Here is a 22,959-nt window from a genome sequence, read left to right as displayed (position 1 = left end):
ATGCCCAGTATCTACTGGCCTTCGATTTTCTCAGGTTGCTCGGTCTAATGGCATCCTGCATTTTTCTGGTGCCAGAAGCCAGATTGAGGATGAGATCCCTTCAATGGACTCTCAGGACACAATGGTCTCAATTTTCAGGGGAAATGTCAGATCTATTGCAAGTTCCAACCAGAGTAGCACAGGATCTACAATGGTGGGCTTGCAGGAAACATATCCTCAAGGGAGAATCTTTTTGGCAACCATGGCCGGAGATAACAGTAGTAACGGACGCCTCACTCAAGGGTGGGGAGCTCACACCAACGATCTAACAATCAGCGGTCGTTGGTCTCCATTGGAGTCCAAACTTCATATCAACCTATTGGAGCTGAGGGCAATCAGACTAGCGCTGAAGGCCTTCCTGCCCTCTGTACGGGGAAAGAATGTCCTAATAATGACAGACAACACAGTGGCCATGTACTACCTCAACACGAGAGGAGGAGTAGGGTCACTGCCACTGTGCAGAGAAGCAATGCAACTCTGGTTTTGGGCAATGCAAGAAGGGATCTCTCTGTCGGCAGTTCATCTAGCCGGAGAGCAAAACACAGCGGCGGACGCTCTGAGCAGGCAGAGCAGTGTCCCACAAGTGGGAGCTAGCTCAGGAAGTCCTTCGCTCTTTGGGGAACCCCTCAAGTGGATCTGTTGGCGACCAGTGCCAACCGGAAGTGCGAACTGTGCTGCTCAAGGGAATTTCCCCCGAGAGGAGCTCTAGGGGACGCGTTCGTGGTGGAATGGGAATTCCCACTTCTGTACGCATTCCCTCCAGTCCCTGTGATCCCTCAAGTAATCAGGAGGTTGAGAAAGTTTGGGAAAACCATGATCCTAATTGCTCCGGATTGGGCCAGGAGAACGTGGTACCCAGACCTTCTGGACATGTCCATCTGCCCTCCAATACGTCTTCCAAAAAGAGAGGATCTTCTCTCGCAAGACAGAGGTCATGTTCTCCATCCAAAGGTCAACACACTCAACCTTCACGCATGGCTTCTGAGAGGTTGAGGTACAAGGATTGGGACCTTCCGGATGATGTAATGGAGATCTTGCTTTCGGCCAGAAGGCCAGCAACTAAATCTCTGTATCTGTGTCATTGGAACAAGTTCAGTAATTGGTGCAGAGATCAGAATGTGGACCCATTTCAATGTAATATTCCCGCAGTATTGTCTTTTCTATTACATTTGGATAATCTGGAGCTCCAGGTTGGTACGATAAAAGGATACTTAGCAGCGCTATCCATTTTTAAGTGCTCTTCAGAGGAAGAATCTTACTTTAAGATACCTTTTTAATAATTCAATTCTTAAAAGGCCTAAATAATGTGTTTCCCCCGATACCCTTTCAAGTTCCTGTGTGAGATTTAAACTTGGTTCTAAAGTTCCTCACATGTATTCCATTTGAGCCTTTACATTCTTGTCGATTGAGGCTCCTTACTTTAAAAACAATACTTCTTGTGGCAATGACATCAGCCCGCAGGGTAAGTGAGTTACAGGCGCTTTCTAGCGGTCCTCCTCACACCATCTTTTATAAAGTAGTCCTTAGAATAAAACCATCTTTTTTGCCAAAAATTGTTTCAGATTTTCACCTGTCACAAAAAATAGCACTACCTACGTTCTATCATCCCCCTCACGCAATTAAGGAAGAGGAACTGCTACATAGATTAGATCCTAGAAGAGCTTTTAGCTTCTATATTTCAAGATTGGCAAAAATGTCAGTGTGACCAACTTTTTGTGGGATACACTGGCCGCAAACTAGGACTTGCTGTAACTAAAAAACATTATCTAGATGGATAGTTTTAGCTATAACAGAATGTTATAGATTGGCTGGGAAAGAACCGCCAGATGGGCTGAGGGCTCATTCAACCAGGGGCATGGCAACTTCGACAGCACTTCAAAGGGGTGTCCCTGTGCAAGATATTTGCGCAGCAGCCACATGGTCACCCATGCACACTTTTATAAAAACATTATGCTCTAGATTCGACTTCTTCTCAAGGAGGTCTATTCGCTAAATCAGTACTTCATTCTGTACATGATTAAGATTTCTGTACTCCCACCTCCAATACAAAACTGCTTTGGGAGTCTAAGATGAGAAATACGTGGGAGGACACAATCCATTCGAAGAACAAGTTACTTACCAACTGTAACGTTCTTTCCATTGGATGTTCCTCCCACGTATTCCTCATCGACCCTCCCAGCCTACCCCACAGTACAGTTTGTGATTTACACTCTAAATTCTTTGAAGACCTGGGTCAAAAGAGGCTATAATCCATGGGCTATAATGCATGAAAAAACAGAACTGAGGCCAACGGGCACGCTCGAGGCATTTATAGAGCAGGTCACGTCGGTGCTCGACAGATGCCGCCGAGGGACATAGACTCTGCGACCTCGAGTGGAGCGCCCTCTGGTGGAGAGAGAAAACATTTCCGAAGCAGCAAAGCTGAAGGAAAGGATATATCTAAGATGAGGAATACGTGGGAGGAACCTCCAATCGAAAGAAAGTTACAGTTGGTAAGTAACTTGTTCTTTTCATAGTGTACAATGCTATTTGATGCCACTTCCTGTTTTGTCAACGGGTGAAAAGTCATGTTCCCGCGATATCACTTCGGGGTGGGGTCAAATTACATCACTTCCTGTGATGTCATCAGGGGGTTGAGGGTCATGTGATGTCACTTCCATTACCCCTGGCATTTTGGTGAAATGACGTCCCTGCAGAGGGAGACATGGAAACCAGAGAAACATCCGACTTAGAGTCGGGAACACTGAGAAAGCACAAGAAGAGAACTGGTGAGCCCAGGGAAAGGGTTGCGATGCCAAAGCATTTTCTAGCAAGATAGCAAAAGCCCTAGACAGGGGGACTGTGGTCTGGGACCCTCAGTATGAATTTTTGGAGACCAAAAAGTGAAACCAGAGAGACATTACGTGTTGAAACCTGGTAGAAAATATACCAAGTGTTTGGAAAGCAAGCAGAATGATTATATTAAATGTACCAAACACATGTTGAAAGAAACTGCATACAAGTCCTGGCAGGAGAGTATATCAGGCAAAGCCAAGTGTTTGAAAAAAAACTGCATAAAAGTCCTGCCAGGGGCCCACACCGAAATTCTAATAGAGTGAAAAAAAAAATATCAAGGAAAACATATTCTCTTGATATACAAGTCCTCAGCCTTTAGGCTTTCATTACACTGCTCTTGGGAATAGGGAAGTCTGGAGACAAGTCGACGGATCCCCCTTGTCATTTATGTTTGCCGATCAGTGAGAATAGATCCACATTAAGTATTGGGGTGAGGCGTGTCCTCCAAAAGATATCACTATTTTTGTATATATATTGGGTAGTTTTTAATACTGTGTATTATGATGTGTCTATGTGAACTAATAGAGATCTATTTGTGTAGCCTAATATGTGTAGATATCATTCAGTACATCGGTGTGATATATGCTTCTGTGGATAGATGTGTGGACTAATTGAACCTTTGTGTCAGTCTTCAACTGCGACTTGAGAGATAACCCTTCTCGCTCTCTCCACGTTGGCTGCATTAAAGATAGTGTGACAGGAACCCTGTCAAGAGGGGATGGGGACCACTCTCAACCTGGGATGAGTGGCCTATTAGGGTAGAAGGCAGAGCCAGTGCCACCCCACAGGGGAAAGTGGTGGTTAGGAGGACTCCAAACCCTGACCCTTCTTATAGTGCCAGTTTGCTTGCATGCAGCGCAATTGTCATTACCTAGCTTGCATGATGCTGGCCATTTTTTGTTGCAATTTCTTGGAGAAAACTACAAAGCCCAGCATACCCTGTGAGAGAGAATCAAGTGACCAGCAGAAATGAAACCCTACATGGGCACATGCAAGCCAAAATTGGAAATATACTCAAGAGGAGCCACTGTGCACACAGAGCTACAGTCAATCGCAGATGGCTGCACTTACTTTGAATTCTTGAATATCATTACGCTTGCTGCAGAATAGTACCAAAGCCAAACTAATGGGCTGACAGTCCTGCTATTACCTCACACGAACTGGGATCTGAACGGCATGACTCATCATCGCGTGCTACCATTACAAAATCCAGTGGACCCACACGAGAAAGGGGTGTGGCTTAGACCCCTTGTTAGGTCATTTGATGATTTTACCATCTCACTGGGAAACAAGAACCATTATAGATTGGCCTGGTGAACCGTGAGGAAGGTTAGCCAAATGGGACAAAGGGGGCAGGATAAAAAGAGGTCTAGGAATCAGAAGTTGTGGGTTGTTCTGATGAGGTCAGAGGCAGACCAAAAGCAGACTTGAGGAAGAACTGTGCAGAAGAGCTTGGAAGAGGATTATTCAGACTGTGTGCAAGGTGAGGTATTCATTGGTGAGAGGAAGAGGTATTGGAAGTGAATGATATAGTGAAAAGGCGGTGATTGAGAGGATGTGTAAAGGGGAGAGTAGTAGTGAGGTGAGGTGAGGGGAGTAGTGGTGGGTACTAGTGTGGAGAAGGGAGAGAGTAGTGGTGAGTAAGATCGGAGGGTGGAGGTAAGCAGTATGGAGAGAGGGAGAGAGAGAGAGACTAAAGGTGGGACGAGAGTGAGTTTGAGGGAAGGAGAGAGGAGAGACCGAGTGGAGTAGGAGGAAGAAGAGTAAAAGATGAGGGATAGTGGTAGAGCGATTTAGGGAGGGAGATATAAGAGCACGCGAGGACCAGAAAAGGTCAGAATCTGAGTGTCTGGAAGGCACAAACTTTAAGTTATTCCCAAGGAAGCCTAGGTAGATGAGGCGTATTCCTTTAGGCCATCACCAAAAGTAGTTCTTTGCCCGATGCCATAGCTATTCGTTTTCTACAGTCATTTTCAAATGAACTTCAAGGTTCCTTCCTGATTGCTCCATTGGTGTTACACATGCGCTTTCCAAATAAGAGGATGATGGCAATCACATTTGAAATTTCAATGGATCGATACATGCAAGAATAGTTTGGTCTTTCTGCACAATGGTTAAAAGGCAGCAAACCATGTTTTTCTGAAACCTTACTGCTGCAGTTTTCAGGTGTGCCTCTTTCAAGGCTGGATTGATCTAGAGGAAGATATTGCCATTACAGAATGTCTTTTTAACACCCCCATGAAGACGCAGTGAAACACCTTCAAATCGAAACCGGTTGGGGCTTGCCTGAGGCTTGGAAATATTACAATAATTAGTTATATTCCAAGACACAAGAAAAGCAAAAAAAGAAAAACATATTAATTGTGATTCATTGCTTGTATTAAGATGAAATGTGTTTTGATATGTAACTTTATCTGGTGTATTATATATATTTGATTGTCGATTGCTTTATGTATGAATGCATTAGGATAGATTGGTCAGATGATTGTGAATGAGTTAGTATTTCTCCCTTTTTCCCTCTTTCCTTTTTCTGTTTGGCCACAGTTGTGAGTATTTAATTGCTGCTTTTTAGATTTACAACTTTGGGTCTAATGATGGAGTCAGTATCAATAAATATTTTTGATACCTTTTTCTATAAATAATTTCCTCTGGGATCTCATTTCAGTAAACTGATACCATCACCAAAAGGCGGGACAGCTTGTAGATGGAAGGGGTTACCAGTCTTGGGTCGAGGGATGCATGATTTAGCGCAGGATTGCCCCTACATAAGTTAGAGAGTGGGATGGCCAGCAGGTCCACTTGCTGAATTGAAAATAAAAACCCTTTGGGAGTTGATGTGTTCTTGCGGCCAGTTTGAGAAAAGGTTTGTCTTCCCCTTGTTGTCAGGTGTGTTAACCCCCCTTGCTGTTAGTAGTGCCCTCACCAGAGGGTTGTACACAAACGGGCTTACTATTCACATCCTACCTTCTCCCTTTTAATCTCTTCCTCATCCTTAACTCTTCTTCCAAACTCCTCCTTGACACACTCCTTTGTCTCTCCTCCTATGTCTCCTCTAACCCCCAATAAATACCCTCAAATCTCTTTCCAACCTTGGCCTTAATACCCTCCTTACCGCCCTCTTCCCCTCTGTTGTCTCTTCCAACCTCCTTCCAACTGCACACCACCTCCTTTCCCTTGATTTCACTTCCAACCTGCATCTCCTCTCTCTAAATGTCACTCTTCTTTATACTCCTTCCTTTTCTCCTTTAGCCAGGTTGTTGCATGGGCCATGATGCACCTCCATCTGCCACCCCATATATAAAATAGGCAACAGATGTGACTTTCACCTGGTTTGTCTCGTTTACAGAGTGGGGGGGGGGGGGGGGAATTACTGGGGCATTATGACCCCGGTGTCCAGGGAATTCCGGAGGCAGAATTTGGTTAATCCCCATTCCCATCGAGTCCTAATCCCCATTCCCATCGAGTCCCATAGGACTCGATGGGAATGGGGAAGTGGAAACACCAGCACCATCTCGTGATTGATGGTGCTGGTGTTTCCACGTCCGCCTGCACGATATCCATTGTCGGCTCCCCCTATCACCTAAAAAACCTAGACTCTTTCTTCTCCGTCTGCATAAATGGTACCGCCATACCTGTCCTGAAACAGGTAAAAACCTTGTATACACCAGGGTTTTGGTGTTATATAAATGTCATAAATATAATTAAAATTCAATAAAGTTCATTAAGGTTATTGGTGGATCTGTGTCTGTAGCCAACGTTGCCAGCGATGGTGCAGCTAACCTTTTTTGTGCACACAACAGTTAGCTTTGGCTCCTGGTCTGAGGAGGGGTAAGAGAGCAGTTTAAATGCTTTCTTAATTCTCTTTTCTAATACTTAAAATAATGATTAATGTAATATTAGGTGTTGTTTTGTAGTTCCTCTTTATAACTTGTTTTGTAGTAGAACAATGCTTAAGACTTTTGTCTTCATTTGTATGCTATAGCTGTGGATCTGTTGGAAAAAATGCTGGTCCTGGACACTGACAAGAGAATCACAGCAACCGAGGCCTTGGCCCACGCCTACTTCGCTCAGTATCATGATCCAGATGACGAGCCTGTGGCAGATCCCTATGACCAGTCTTTCGAAAGCAAGGAGCTTGAGATCGAGGAGTGGAAAAGTGAGTTACAGGAATTTCATGACCGCATCAAGCTAACATGACTTTCTGTGATGAATAGGGAAAGTAGCAGATGGAAAAGGATTTCTTGGCTCCAGTAGTAGTAGCCTCAACTCGCGTATCGCTTCTGGGCATGGGTAAAGTGGGTGAAGGGTCACCTTCCAAAGTGGGGAAAATACTTAATTGAGCAATTCGCTAGTACCTGTGTGAGAAACCTGAAGATGTCTCCCTAGCTAGTCCCTGGGGATCTGCCATCCTTGTGGCCAGGACACAACCATTGCTATTGGATCCAGTTCTTGGGGGTGGACCAGTGAGGGAGTATCACCTGGATGGGAGGTCCTCAGGGAGTGGGAGTGGGACACTGACGGGTGAGACGCGGTATCCCCCTTCCTTCAATACCTCTTCCCCATCCTACCCCATAGGACATTCGAAAACACATTCCCCACTCCCCCTTTCTTAACACAAACACTTTTGCACAACGGACTGACACCAGAGCCGTTTACCTGACATGTCCCAATTCAAGGGTTAGGCAAGTCAGGCAACTGACGAGAATCACGCTGTTAGGCAAGATTTGGAGCAGTGCCCTTTGGGTGCACTACAACAACCTTGTCCTCCTGGCAATATGAACCCAACCTTTGATATAAGTCTGTACTACACAGGTTGGTAGTGTGGCTGAGCAGCCAGGCGTATCTCAAGAGGTGTCAATGTGAGCAGTAGGGTGGTTACACAGAGATTCACAGTGACAAGTATCCAAATAAACACTTATATTCAAGGTTTCTTGATTAACCAATTATTAATTTAACAGTCAGTTTGAATAAGCCTTCTTCAGAAGGGGGCAATATATCAGTAACACCCAAATACACTCCAAAATACACACTCTTTTTTTCTCTAAATCAGCAAATACCCATTGGGGATGGCACACAGACAATTCCTACACCCTCAGGTGACTTAAATAGTTAGGACACTGTGGACATTAATGTATCACTGGTGAATTTAGAGCAATACTGAAAATCATGTCAAAGAAAAGGGTTATAGAATAAAACAAGAGATCACCCAAGTGCTCTGAAGCAGGTAAGTACTTTTGAATCCCCAATGCAAAGTAAGTTAACCCCTTCCTGGAAGGAAAGGTGAAGCACAAGGTCAGAGGGAAGACTATTTATTCAGGGAGCCAGGCCAGCCAATGTCAATTGGGCGAAAGTCTAGGTGAGCTGAAGCACTTCTTGTAGGTAAGTAAAAGTCTTGCACAATGTTTTAGAAATCTTTGTACAAAAAGTAGAATCAGTTTAGGGCCACAAGCTGGGGGGCATGTGAGGGGTAGACGATGCAAGCAGCTCTACAGAAGAAACCAAGACAAGTCTCAACTGAGATCAAGTAAGGCTACAACAACAATAGGTAAGTCCTCTCAAACTTTACAGTACCTTTGGTTAGAAGAAATGGTTCCAGCTGGCTTCTGTTCCTGTGCAGCTCTACAGATCCTTTTGTTCCTGGGCCTCAGTTGTGGGGACAAGAGGGAGGACTCTAGGGACTCCTGCACTGCAATTAGATGGTCAGCAGCAGAAAAGGACAAACTTCAATTCAGTGGCACTTCGCGGTATCAGCTCCTCGTGTCTCAGCAAATGGCACCACTGCGGTCTCACGAATACCAGTTTGGACTTCACTTACATCTGGGGTCCAGCACTCTGTTGAGGTGGCTCAGGCTTGGTCAGTCCTGCTTCAAGGGAGTCCAAGGGATCTTCCTTCAGCACAGGTCTGTTTTAAGTGATGTACTCCGTTTGATGTTCCTCTCCCTGGCACTTCAGTTCCAGCAGCAGCAGTGGAAGTACAGCCAACTCTGAGAGAATGTCCAAACAAGTTCATGTTGGAGTTGATTGGTCCCACCAGCTCAAGGGGAGAAGTCGTCCTTGCAGGGCTTCTCTAGTCAAAACAAATTCAGAGCTTCAGCACAGCAGCAGGGCTTCACCGGGCAAACCAACGGTCCAGGAGTCGCAGCAGACGTCTCTTCCAAGTTCTTCGGATTCCTTCGTCCAGTGGCCTTCCAAGCCAAAAAGCCTTGCCTTTTATGTAGGCGTCTCCCATTCATTCCAGCCCAGCTGTCAATCATACCGCAGGGTGGCTGTCCTTGCCAGACAGCCAGCCGGTCAATCACCTTTGGGTGCATTCCTGTAACCAAGGGGATTAAGCACAGACACAAAATGAAACAAAGGGTCTAAACCTGGTTTGGCGCGCAGAGTAAATCCCAAGAAGGACCTTTCCGACAAGAAATGGCAAAAAAAGAAGACCGGGCCATTTTGACAAAATGGGCACTAATGGGTGCTTTACCAAATCTGCAATTGCAGCCCGCAGTAAAAACACACAACAGTAGTAAAAAGTAAACCACTGCCACCAGCCATTAATTGTAGGAAGGTTAACATAAAAATGTTACATGAGAAACTAGACAAAGGGGATAGTAAGTAATCCCTCCAGCACCCTATGGTAAGGTAGTGTGTGCTGGGTCTAGAAAGTTACAAAATGTACTAAAGTCATTTTCACTTCACTGCTCTTGGAAACAGTAGTTTCACCAATAGAAGGTATTTAAACCTTTGGGAAATCTAAGAGACTTCACTGTCACTGCTCTTGAAGGTGCTGTGTGTCACAATGCAAAGTTGATGCCTATGGAGTTTGTCATATTCCAAAGTCACAAGAAAAACAGAGTCCAAATCACAGAAAAATACATGAGAGAGTGGGAAAAAGGTCTCACTCTCTCCAGGTTAAAAATTAAAAAGTCCTAGAGTCCAGCAAAAGTGATGGGAGTCTCTAAGGTAGAGAGGAATTACCACATTTCTGAGAATTCTTCCTACCACACGCACAACTGACGGCCCTTTCCCTTCCCCACAGGGATAAAAGGTGGAGCAAGAGAGCGCAGTACAAGCAAGGCAGACCGCACGACGAGGCAGTTGTAGACACGGCAGCTCAAGAGGAGGAGAAAGGTGGCAATTATGGAGAGGCTGATGAGGAGAGACACGACCTTGCCATTTTTGACAAAACACCCCAAACCTCCGCTGAAAGAAACTTAAGACCGAGGACAATAGCCCAAGTGTGCTTCAACAGATGTCAGAGGTACACAGAGCGTATCGACGCCGATAAGCCGGAGTGATGGAGACACCTGCTTCCGTGGTACCAACATTGACTCCAGTAAAGAGGAATGCAAAGCAGTTCATCACAGCCAGTGAGTCGAGGGGAGAGCTGATAAGAACCGGGCTCTGGTGAATGAAAATGGCAAAGTGAGAACTGTAACATTGTAAAGGGGAGCCCAGCTGCAAAAGGGGATTGGTAACACATGGGTACTGCTCTGAGAAACCCTGGTCAATCCCCGTCTGAGTGAAACTACAGATAACAGAAGCCGTAAGAGAGCCGCCAAGATAGGTCTAAGTGGTCATACACAAGGTCGAACAAAATCCCTGTACAGTCGAAAGCCTTTGACCTAAGAACTATAAAGAAAGTAAGAGAAGTGAATCCTGCAAACATTGCAAGTAAAAGTGAATATGAACTTGGTAAGAGTGAACCCGAAAGAGGGATGTTAACGAGAAGGGGGCAAGTCTAAAGTCCCAAGAAACAGTGTGTTGATAAGAGTGAACCCGGCTGAGGAATGTCCACTGGAACTGTTTAAAAAGACATTAAGATGTGTGAAAAGAAGGAAAGGCCATAGTGAACCCGGTGGAGGGAGGCTGAAAGCAGGAAGGAGGTCTGTGCCCAGAAGAGGGGGTGAACCCATCACCCGGGAAATACGTAGAACAGAACTTTGTGTTTGTTTTGTTATTTGAAAACCTATCAGACCCTCAGAACCAGGAGAGAACCACTGAAGCCATGATATCAACAGGAACTCTTTCAGGATCCAAGCCTGGAAGAGGGAGATCCAAGGGGTGAACAACAATCGGCCAACGCCACGAGGAACAAGGGTCAGCGCCCGGAAGAGGGGGGACCCAGGGGTGAAGTACCCGCACCCTAAGTAAAACCGGGAAACAAACTTTCATTTTGTTGAAGGTACTTTTTATTTTGTTATTAGAACACATCAGGCCCTCGAAGGCAAGAGACTTTCAAGGGATACAAAGCTTGGCCATTGAGGCTCCTGATAAACGGTTTCGGCCAAAATGACCGAATCCAAATGACCTAATCAACCAAAAGTCTGAAAGAAGGTACCACCAAATGGTCAACCTTCTTTCTGACTTTTGGTCCGGTAGGCCAGTTGGATTTGGTTTAGGGCTGCGGGGTGTCTCCCCAACCCCCGCTTACTATACTGTGAGCATGGGTTGCGGAGGTGTCTCCCGCCGCTGTCCCACAGTCCAAAAGAAAAAAGAAAAGGAGGCAGGGGTATCCCACGCAACAACCCGCTCACTATACTATATAGTGAGCGGAGGGTTGCGGGGGACACCACCGAAGCTGATCCTAAGAAAAGGACGTGAAGGACCCTGCGGCACCGGTTCCCGATCACAGAAGTGAAAGGGAACTGGCATTGCAGGACCAGCGAGACGGAATTGAATGTAAGTAAGGGGTGGGGTGGGGTGGGGTGGGGTGGGGTGGGCGTGTATTGGTGGGGTGGGTGGGGTTTGTGCACATCGGGAATGTTCACAGGAGAAATGACTAAAGATTATTTTGAACAAATAATCTTCAGTCGTTTCTCCTTCGAACATTTCTTCTGCGGTAAAACAACTCCAAATCCTGATAAACTGGAACAGAACTGTCGACTCGTGCTGAAGAAGCTCTAGTGTGTGCTGTGCTCCAAGAACCCACCTTACCCTGTGCTCAAAACGTGGGGAAGGAAGATGCAGGCTACCACATCCTGACATATTATTTGTGAACACTGCTATCTTTTCTTGAACTATTCCACACCACTTTTTGTATTAGCTTTAAGGTTTGGCAATAGGTTTCTTAGTATTAGCCCTTTTTTTATTTGACACAATGCCACTAGGACTGCCTTATTTTCATTTGATGATTGACGCTTGCTCCCATCTTAGATTTTGGTTTAGTTTAGGCATTTTTCCACCCTGTAAACATTGTTCAATAAACACCCTTTAACTGTGAATACTTGCGTCTGTCTTTACTGTTGCGACAATGAGTTCCTTACACTTGCCAAGTCCCAGATGGAACCTAGGCGAGAACCAAGAGAACATATCATGCCTCATCAGTTCCCATAGAGGATAGAGGACGAGAGGGAAAGCCAGGAGGGCTTTTGAGGTCACATTGCTTGCCAGATTGTGGTAATGGTGTCCTTGCTAAGATCCCCTCTGTGTTAATCCACACTCTGATAAATAATGTTACGCAAGAGTCTCCACTGAGCTGTTTAAGGCCATGCTACTCGTTCTTAGATACCCCAGGGCTTAGTGCTATGCTTCTCCAGCATGGGGTCTGGCATGGATTCACATGCTCATGAATATTCCCCGTCGTTGGGCTGGGAATCCTCGGTAAAGAAAAAATCAGTATCAGTTTCGTTTCCGAACTGTCTTTCTTAGTCGTAACCAATCACTGGTCACTGGGTCATACTGCCCCCAGCCAATGACTGCCCTCTCCCTAAGCCCCTCCCCTGGCAGCCATCCTCAGATTTTTACCGCACGTTCAAGTGTTGGGAGTCCTCGTGCTATAGTTCTCGAGCTTCTACTGCGTTTTCGCGCTTTTTTCAAAGAGATTTTCTAATTTTTCGGTTAAATCGAGCCTCAAGCTCCACCGTTCTACTTCCGATCAACTGGGACCCGTTTCGGAATTTTCTACGCCCCTCAAGGGGGAAGTTTTCATCGAGTTACGCTTCTTGGAGGATTCCAGAAGATCTGAGGCCTACCATGGACATGGCCCAGGACAATGGAAGCTCGACGCCCGGATCCAAGCTGTTCAGGAACTGCCCTGGATGCGGGTTACAGAATGTTTTCAAGGAGGACGAGCATTCGAGATGTCTCTACTGCCTTTATGAGGACAAGATGCACGTGGAGAAGGACTGTGCGTTCTACAAGAACATATCGGAGTGGACCATGAGGGATCGTCGTACCCGCCTCGCCAGCTGGCTGGAGAAAGGCCCAGCAGGTGAGAAGAAAAGGTCTGAGCGGTCTTCTAAGTCCTGTGAGGGCGCCCCGGCGACGGGGGCCCAACAGAAGGCTAAGCACCGCAAGTCCGCGGGCACCAGGAGCGCCGAACGGTCCGAGAACCCAGGTAAGCTTCTGGAGAGGCCCCGGTTGATCTCGAAGGATTCAGCCGAGGGGAGCGAGGCGGTGACCCTCCCCCCAAGGTGAAGGCCTCATGCACGCCCAAGGTGGTGAAGGCCTTGATTCACCCGGCTAAGGCCTCTATCGAGGGAGTCGTGGCAACCCTGGCGAAGCCTGTGGAGGCTACACCAGTGGAGGCAACCTCGGGGCCCAGCGTTTCCCTGCTACCGCGGAGGGAATCCTCTTTCCAGCCCATCGACAAGACCCCCGTGAAGACCCCGGTGGAAAAAGAGGGGGGGGGGGCCGGTGGCCATTACGGACACAGATTCAGTCTCTGAGGAGAAGCTGGTGGAAACTGTGAAGAACCTCAACGAGCGGTTCGAGAAGGTACAATCGCACGGGAGGGATCCCGAAGAGGTGGTCTAAGAAAGCGACGGTGGCGCCGACGAGGCCCCAGTGGAGGAGCAGCCTTCCCTCCTGTCGCAGCCATTGCCCAAGCTTCAGGACAACTTGGTGGCCATTTTGATGGCAATCCAAACCTTATGCACGGAGATAAGGATGAGATTACCACGAACCCCGGTGGACGATCCAGAACCGGGCCCATCGGGAAGCCCTCCGAACAAGCGGAGGAGAGTTCATCCCTCCCTGCCCTTCATGCCCCCAAGACCCGTGGAGCCCTCATCGGACCCCAGGGATGACACGGTGACGGATACCACAACGGGGACGGATGACGATGGTGGTGACTGGACGGAACTTCCATCACCACTCCCTCGGGCTTCCCCGCCCGTGAAATTGGCCGCTTTCACGCCATGATCGCCAGGGCATCCGAGCTCTTCCAGCTCTGCCCCGAGGAACAGAAGGAGGGTTTCCTCTATCAGCGGCGAGAGGCCAAGAGAAAGACGGTCCTCGCGGTACCGTTACTCGCCGATATCTGGGATGAGGGGCTTGCGATCCTGAAGAACCCGTCCACGACTCCTGCCAAGAGGGACAGGTACGAGAGGAAGTACCGGGTCCCCGACGCCGCCCCTTTGAGCCTCCGGGCTCAAGCTACGCCGGATTCGGTCGTCTCAGTGGCGGCCAAGAAGAAGGCAGCGGGGGCGAAAACCACAACCTCTACTTCCCCACCAGACGGAGAGGGTAAGAAATTGGACGCCATGGGGCGACGGGTCATCTCGTCGGCAACAACGACAATTAAGGCGGCCAACGCCTTAGCGATTGTGGCCTGTTACCACAGGGAGCTGTGGTACAAGATAGCTCCCCTACTGGACTTCCTACCAGAGGACAAGAGGGCGGAGGCCCTGGAGATTCTGCAGGAAGGTGAGGTGGCGCCAGACCACGTCATAACGGTGGCAACGGACATTGCCGACACCGGTTTTCACCAGTTAGGCAACAGTGTTTGCCTTCGACAACGTGGCTGGCTCAAGGCGACAGACTTCCATCAGGAAATGCAGACCAGGGTTTTGGACATGCCATTCGACAGCAACAACCAGTTTGGGAAAACGGTGGATGAGTCGCTGCAGGCCATCAAGGCTGACACAGAGACGGCCCAAACCCTGGGAGTCCTTCAGCAACGACAGCCCTTTCGGAGCACCGGAGGCAGACAGGGGGCCTCCAAGGGATCAGTCGGTGGCTCCTCTACGTACCGCCAGGCGGCCCGCTCCTCCTCCCAGGAGGCTTACAGGGGTCGCGGCAAGCAAGGAGGATCTCGGCGTTGTCGCCAAGGCGGCAAGGCCGCCTCGAAGCTAGATTGAACCGGCCGTAGCGTCGGGCCCCCACCGAAGAACCCCGGTGGGAGGCCGGCTGGCGAAGTTCGTCAGAGTGTGGGAGTCCATCTCCACCGACCGTTGGGTGCTGGATGCCCTGGCCCAGGGGCACACTCTCGAATTCCAAAAGAAGTGGCCCCGCATTCCTCCCGTGGCCAGGAAGGAAAATCACGTCCCTCAACTGCTGTTGGAGGTAAAGGCGATGCTCAAGAAAGGTGCCATCGAGCTCGTCCCCAAGAGGCTCCGGGACTCCGGAGTATACTCAAGATACTTCCTCGTCAGAAAGAAGACAGGCGGTTGGCGCCCCATCCTGGACCTACGTCGGTTGAACAAATATATCAAGGCAGAGAAGTTCAGGATGGTCACTCTCCAACACGTGCTGGGACAGCTGGAGGAGGGCGACTTCCTATCGTCGTTGGACTTGGAGGATGCTTACTTCCACATCCCCATCCTAAAAGGACACCGAAAGTTCCTCAGATTCGTAGTCCAAGGACGCCACTACCAATTCAGAGCTCTGCCATTCGGATTGAAGTTGGCACCCAGGGTGTTCACCAAGTGCCTAGCACCAGTGGCGACACGGCTGCGCCTGCAGGGGATCCACGTCTACCCCTACCTGGACGACTGGCTCATCCGTGCAATGACAAGAGAACTCGCCGTCGAGCACACGGCGGAGACCGTCCGTTTATTCACAGAGCTGGGGTTCTCCATCAACTACCCGAAATCCCATTTGGTTCTGTCGCAGGTGGCACTGTTTCTGTGAGCGAAGCTCGATACAGTGGAACGATTGGCGTCTCCGTCGGAGGAAAGGACGAATGCCATCTTAGGCAAGGTGCAGCGCCTGCTGGCCAGGGGGAGATCCATCAAGTCCCTCCTTGGTATGATGTCCTCATTCATCTATCTAGTGCGCCTGTGCAGGCTACGGATGCGTCCTCTACAGGAGTTCCTCGACGCCCACTGGATGTAAGCGGCGGACAGCTTCGAAGACAAGATCCCGCTCAACGAGGTTTTCCGTCGGGCGATCCAGTGGTGGGGCACCCATGCACACCTCATGGCGGGCACGGACTTCCAGACCCCGGCACATCGGGAGACGGTGACGACGGACGCCTCCCTGGAGGGATGGGGTGCACACACCGGAGATCTCCACGCAAGAGGCCTTTGGCTCCCGGAGGAGAGGTCTCTCCACATCAACATCTTGGAGCTCCGCGCCGTGTTCTGGGCGCTCAAGTCGTTCCTCCCGTCCCACAAGGGCAAGGTCGTGAGGATCTTCACCGACAACACCACCACGATGTTCTACATCCGGAAGCAGGGAGGCACCAGATCCCCAGCCCTATCCAAGGAGGCCCAGGATCTGTGGCACTGGGCCGTCGCCCAGGGGATGTTTCTGGTTCCCTTCCATCTTGCAGGAATAAAAAACACCATTGCCGACTCACTCAGCAGGGAGCTGTGCTCGTGCCACGAATGGGAACTACGCCAGGATCAAGTGGATCGGCTCTTCCAACGATGGGGCGAATCCCAGATCGACCTGTTTTGAGACGGCGACGAACTCAAGTGCCAGAGGTTCGCCAGCAGGTTCCCCCAGCCGAGGAGCACGGGCAGTGCTTTCTCGTTCCCCGGGGACGGCCTGTTCCTGTATGCGTTTCCTCCGTTGCCGCTGCTGCTTCGACTCATCAGCCAGCTCAAGAGGTCCCAGTGCAGGATGATCCTGGTTGCACCGGCGTGGCCGAGACAGATCTGGTTCCCGGACCTTCTGGACTTCTCAGCGTCCCCACCAGTCAAGCTGTCGACGGATGCAGATCTTCTCTCCAGAGAGTGAGGCGCCATTCTTCATCACGACCCGGAGTCGCTGAACTTGCAGGCCTGGCTCCTGCAGCGCTAGAGTTTGGAGGGTACGATAACCCGGCTGACTGCAGAGAGGTTCTTGCAAAGGCCAGGGCGTCCTCAACTCTCAAGTGCTACGGACATAAGTGGAAGAGGTTCTCTGTCTGGTGCCGTGCACAGAAGATCAACCCTCTACAGATTACGGCACCTCAAGTGCTACCATACCCACTGTCGCTGGCCAAAGCTGGACTAGCTCACGCTTCCATCAAGATACATCTGGCAGCAATCTCCCGATACACCAGAACTGCAGGACGGCCGTCCTTGTGGGCTCATTGACTGGTGAAGGAATTTATGAAGGGACTGTTCCGATCGTTCCCGCCGGTGAAGGCTCCAGCCCCGGCGTGGGAGCTCAACGTGGTGCTGACCAGGCTCATGGGGCCACCATTCGAGCCTTTGCATTCGGCTCTGTTGAAGTTCCTGTCGTGGAAGACAGCGTTCCTTGTGGCCATCTCCTCCGCACGACGTGTGGGAGAGATTCAGGCCCTATCCTGCAAGCCTCCATACTTGACTTTTCACGATACAAGGATGGTGCTGAGGACGCACCACTCTTTCATGCCAAAGGTGCCATCGGACTTCCATCTTAACGAGCCCTTGGTGTTGCCAGTTTCCTTTCCGTCGCCTTCGTCGCCGGCCGAGAGTACTTTGCACTCGCTGGATGTAGCTAGAGCACTTAAGTTCTACGTGGACCGAACAAAGAGTTTTCGGAAGACGTCACAGCTGTTTGTGAACTTTGGAACTGTGAACCAAGGGAAGGCTCTCTCGAAGGCTTCCATTTCCAGATGGCTCTCCGGCTGCATCATGCACTGTCATCGGTTGGCCAACCGACCGTTGCCCGGCCGTCCGAGAGCCCATTCGACCAGAACGATCGCTGCTTCTACGGCGTTCTTGTCTGGTGTGCCCCTGCTGGACATCTGCAGGGCTGCTACGTGGAGGTCGACGCACAACTTCACGAGATTCTACTGCATCGACCGGGATTCCAGGGAGGAGTCCAGAGTCGGCCAAGCAGTGCTGCGCAACCTGTTCGCCTGAAGGTGGTCCTGGTGAGGAGCTAAGAGTTGCTTAATGTTGAGTTTATGTAATGCTTAATGTTGAGCCTTTTGCTACCTCCCGTGGTTGTGCATATGTGTACTGCTATGTATTCTTATATTCATGAGCATGTGAATCCATGCCAGACCCCATGCTGGAGAAGGAACAAGTTACCTGTAACTGTTGTTCTCCAGCATGTGTCTGGCATGGATTCACATGCGAACACTCCCTCTTTCCCCTCTGCAGCTCTTCACTTGGTCATACTGCCACTTTATGTGCTACCAAATCTGAGGATGGCTGCCAGGGGAGGGGCTTAGGGAGAGGGCAGTCATTGGCTGGGGGCAGTATGACCCAGAGACCAGTGATTGGTTACTACTAAGAAAGACAGATCAGAAACAAAACTGATACGGATTTTTTCTTTACCGAGGATTCCCAGCCTGATGACGGGGAATATTCATCAGCATGTAAATCCATGCCAGACCCATGCTGGAGAACAACAGTTACAGGTAAGTAACTTGTTCCTTACATTAACTATTGGCTTGCACACAGCATAGTTATCACCTCTATCCTTATTTTACACATTGGTAAAATTAAACATTTCCTGCCGTATGACAGAACATGCTGTTACATATTGTCATGCTGTTATGTGATCTGCATGTACACTATATAGTAATGCTGAATAAAGTACGAGAAGGAGCAAAGAGACCTTCTGCACCCTTGTTACTCCACAGTTAGGTATCAGTGCAAATTCCTGGAACATCAGCACTGTCACGGGCCAATTCCATTTATTGTGCGGGCTCACTGTAAGAATGTCAGAGTAAGGTGACCTCTCCATCAGGCAAAGATCTCTGTGAGTAAGGTTGTCCCTTCCAGTATAGAACAACCTCACTCTGAGTCTCTCTTTATATCGATAATACCTAAATGAAGGTGTTTTGTGGTAGGAGAACTGTCTGTGAGTTGCCCTGGTTCAAGTAGTATCACCTTGAACTTTAAACTCCATTACTGCTCTTGATCATGTGCTAAAATGCATTGCTCGTTTACATTTATCACCTCGTCCACATGGGCAAGCATTCAACCATTTTCTTCTGCCCTTGAACCACTTCTAATTAACTTTTTCTTCCCAACTGCAGGCCTGACCTATGACGAAGTGGTGAGTTTTGTGCCTCCAGCCCTGGACTCTGAGGAGATGGAGTCCTGAGAACCTGCTGGGACTATGTCCAGTTTCACTGTAGGGAGAGTTCTTCACCCCAGGACTCCCACCATTCAAGTGCCTCTCGTCTCACCCATTCTCCTTGGTGGCAGGGTTGGGTCGTCTTTCGTGTTATTGGGGGAGGGACAGGGGAAAGAATTATTTATAGAGTGACTATATGTACGCCTGCTGCATGTACACCTCTCTTCTGTGTACGGGCTGCGCTGAGCGGCCTGTTCCAATGGCTGATGGAGGAACCGCTTGTATATACACCTACCTATGGCTGTCACTCAAAGACTTCAGATGGAGTGCAAAACGGACAATCAAAGTGCAAGCACTGCATTGGGAGTGTGCCCGTGAACTGCGTGCTACTGGGCTTTTGATAAAGGACCTCAGATATAAAGTCGAGTGAGCAGCTCTTCCTGGAAGCTTGGAGAGGGGTTGTTTTTGCTTTTCATTTTCGGTTAAATATTTTGTGGGCAATGCAGACGTCCCTTGGGAGCCAAATCCAAGCTCTGGCTGGGGATGTTTGTCCTTAATATTGGGGCGTGATGAAGTTATTGGACTTGTCGATTCAAGACATTGGAACATATATTTTCTTTGATGTGAGGACTTCATGTCACAGTATTGCTCCTGTTTACTCAGCAGTTGCACGCTGAGCTATATCTGGATGTGTGGGGGGGCTCTTTTTTGCATTGTACATTTTTTTTCACCATCCCCCTCCTAGTGCTCATCTACTTATGATACACACCCACATGGCTAAGTTTGCACCAAATACCAGCTATGCCACTTGCATACACTTGTGCTAATGCTCACACTCCTGCCCTGTGTACTCAAGCCAGCACTTACCTTTTGGGATGTCAGCCTTCTGGTCCTCTTTGTTCATCAGTTGCCCTCGGGCCACTTGTCTATGCAGATGTGATTTTTTTCCCACACTTGTAGTCATGCAGCTATGGTCAGAGCTCGATAGGTAAAGTACTTTTCATACTGCTTTGGAGGTAGGGCTTCCTTTCTCCTTGATGATCCGAGCAGCACATGCAGGGATCAGTGTTTGCTGAATTCGTACAACCATCCTTTGAGACAGTTTTAAACAGATGATGTGAGAGTTTGCTTATCACCTGGCCATCTCATTCTAAACGTGGGAGATTGCTCTGTTCTTTGTTGGGGTAATGGTGTGCTTTTTTATTTTACATGGTCTGTACACAAGTGAGGGATCTACTGAAAGCTGCAAATACAAAACCTATTGTATAACACAATGTTGCATGCATAGTCTCCTGTTCCAACCTAAGGTGTAATACCTTTCCATGTAATTTGCTGCATCGTAAATGCACCCCAGGCATCCTAGTCGGACCTGTAGGTGCTGAATGAAGAACAGAACTTAAATTGTGGCCAAACGCTTTGCAGAGAGGAAAATAAGTTCTTGAAGCGGAGAGAAACAATGGGCTCTATGGGCTCTGGAGAAATTAAACATGGTCAAAGAGCGCAAGCCTTTGCAAAACTAGGGCCCAGAACATAGGAATAACAAAACTAGGTATCAACTGGTGTTAAGAGCACTTGCGAAGCACAACTATGGTTCAGCGACTAGGAGTAACAGAATAATGGTCCAAAACATACTTTGAACTGAATCCATTGATAGAATGGAGTAGTCATGGGTTCTGACACTGAGAATAGGAGATTAAACAGTACAGATGCCCAGAGACAAGAAGACCAAAGAAAATCAGAGGATAAAAACTGAACAGGGCAACAGTTGTCGGAGGAAGAGCACCAGAGCCCAGGAAATCGGATGAACTGTACCCAGTGCATTGGGGAAATAAATAGCCTGTTGTGCAGGCGAAACGGAAATGGGGCCAAAAAGCATAGGGACAAATGCAAGGGCCTAAAGCCAAGCAGAATGCAAGAAGAACTAAGGTGTAGGATAAGCAGTATCAGGGCCCAGAGTGTAGGAATAAATATAGATTGACAAAGACAGTAGGAAAAGAAGACAAATGAGGTCCTGATTTTTGTAGTAGAAACGGAACCACAGCTCAGGCAGTAGGTGGCGGAATAAGAAAATTGGGTTAAGAGTGTTGGAACATAAGCTATGCTGGAGCCCAGCACCCATGCAGGAGGAAAGCAACAATCTGCTGAACGTTGGGGAAAAAAAGGTGAAAATCCTAGGATTCAGTCTTGACGGATGACTAAAACTAAAAGATGGCAAGAGTGGGAGAACCTGGGTGAGAGTGTAGAAGGATAAACCAACCAGTGTTCTTGAAAGGAGAAAGTGAAGAGTGCTGAGCCAAGGCTTTGGGGAAGAAACCAAACCAGTGCCAAGCGTACGAAAGGGCAACATCACCTCGCAGCAGTTCCATGGTATTAGAAGGCTGCTAGCCTGTATGTTGGGAATAGATTGGTGGAGGGAGTAAGCAATCCAGGTAAAGCATAACCTGGGAACTTACTGTCACAAAACTATGAAAACTGTAAATTAATTTTGTCAAACTGAGGAAGCCAGTAAGCTCCCTTTCTGTCCATCAGCTCGTTTTTCTCTATAAATCTATTTATGAATAATTTGGTTTCTGTGTAGTTTTTCTGATCTTTTAGTGAGGGCATGCTTGGAACCAACAGCGATATGGAAACAGGGAGAGGCAGCTGGCGGTATGTGTTGCTAATACCCCCCATGAAAGCAAAGCATTTTGAAAAAACATCTTTGACATGGAAAATATAATTAAGAGCACAAAGGTACTGATGCACAGAAGATTAAGGGCTGTGAACAGTCCGTCATTCTTGGGTAATTGCATACCTTGGCACAAAACTAATTGGGAGAGGTGGGTTAAAGGGTTGATAAATCACAGCTTTCGTAGTAAATTGTTGCACAGAGAGCAGTGATGATGCAAGGGTATGTAGTTTGAGAGAGGGGGCTGTGAAATAACAGACTTTGCATGTATAATAGTCTGAGAGCAAGAAGAAAAGGATGAGTTGCTAAAGCATACTAAAGTGCTAACATGAAAACAGTGATCCATGGAAGAGGGGAGAGAGGAGGCTATACATTCTCAGCCCGGAGTGCGACCTGGGCGATGGTTTTGTGGTTTCAGACCTGCCATTGATAATTGGGGAGCAGAGAACTGCTGGCTGGTAGAGGTGGGCTATGTATGTTTATAATTGCAGCCTTGATAATAGTAATGTCCACTAGAACGGGAAGAATTGAAAACTGTACGCTGGAAGTGCAATTCAAGGAATGTTTCTAGAAAACTGACATGGGACAACAGGCACTATGGCTGTAAAACACAAATGTTAGCACAAATCTAATGTTGAGTGGCTCACAGACCGATATGCAGTGATTTGTTTGAAAGAAATGGACCAAAATACAGACTGTTTGAAAAACCAACACTGAAGTTGATGATTTCACAATTATTCAACTAAATCAGAAGAATACATTAAAATAATACTAATGCTTAGTTAAACATAATTCTTTTTTATAAAGTCCACTGAGAAGTAAGCAAAATATGTTTTCAATATCTGAACGGAAACCGATTAATCTGTAGGGGTGGGGTAAACGGACTTGGGGGTTTACTTCCATTATAAGTGAAACATTGCAAATGTATGTGGGATTGAACTATGTCACAGATGGCCTCAGGAACAACCACCTCCTGAAAACAGTTCAAGGTTTTTATTTGTTTTTTTCGTAAAGCTCTTTAAGGCTGTCCCTCTCTGTCTAACATAGGAATGGGCAGGCCGTCCTCCCAAGCCCAAGTGTCCCTTAACACCAGGCTTGTCACTAGAGATTGGGAACATATAGCATCTAATAGCGATCTGTTTTATGGTGATGTTCTAAAGGCAAACGCCTAATCTCTCGAGCTCCCTCTGGGAATAATCTAGTTGGTCTTTAACCTAGGGTAGTTTTAAATAATAAGTGCCTTTCAGACACTCCGGCCC

The 22,959-nt window shown here is 48.1% G+C and overlaps 1 protein-coding gene across 2 annotated transcripts in view; it reads left to right on the top strand.

Moving 5' to 3' along the window:
• Window positions 1–21,594, top strand: part of MAPK14 (mitogen-activated protein kinase 14) — a 376,319-nt gene extending 354,725 nt beyond the window's left edge. For both annotated transcript variants that reach the window (XM_069633433.1, XM_069633434.1), the window contains exons 11-12: window positions 6,857–7,030; window positions 18,992–21,594. In XM_069633433.1, coding sequence (XP_069489534.1) covers window positions 6,857–7,030; window positions 18,992–19,059 — 242 coding nt within the window. In that variant the 3' untranslated portion in view covers window positions 19,060–21,594. The remainder of the gene's footprint in view (window positions 1–6,856; window positions 7,031–18,991) is intronic.
• Window positions 21,595–22,959: the final 1,365 nt, after the last annotated feature.

Source organism: Ambystoma mexicanum, chromosome 13 (genome assembly GCF_040938575.1).
Source record: "Ambystoma mexicanum isolate Mex_15411 chromosome 13, UKY_AmexF1_1, whole genome shotgun sequence".
Taxonomy (NCBI): domain Eukaryota; kingdom Metazoa; phylum Chordata; class Amphibia; order Caudata; family Ambystomatidae; genus Ambystoma; species Ambystoma mexicanum.
The sequence above is the reverse complement of the archived record's forward strand: the minus strand, read 5'-3'. Positions and strand labels throughout refer to the sequence as shown.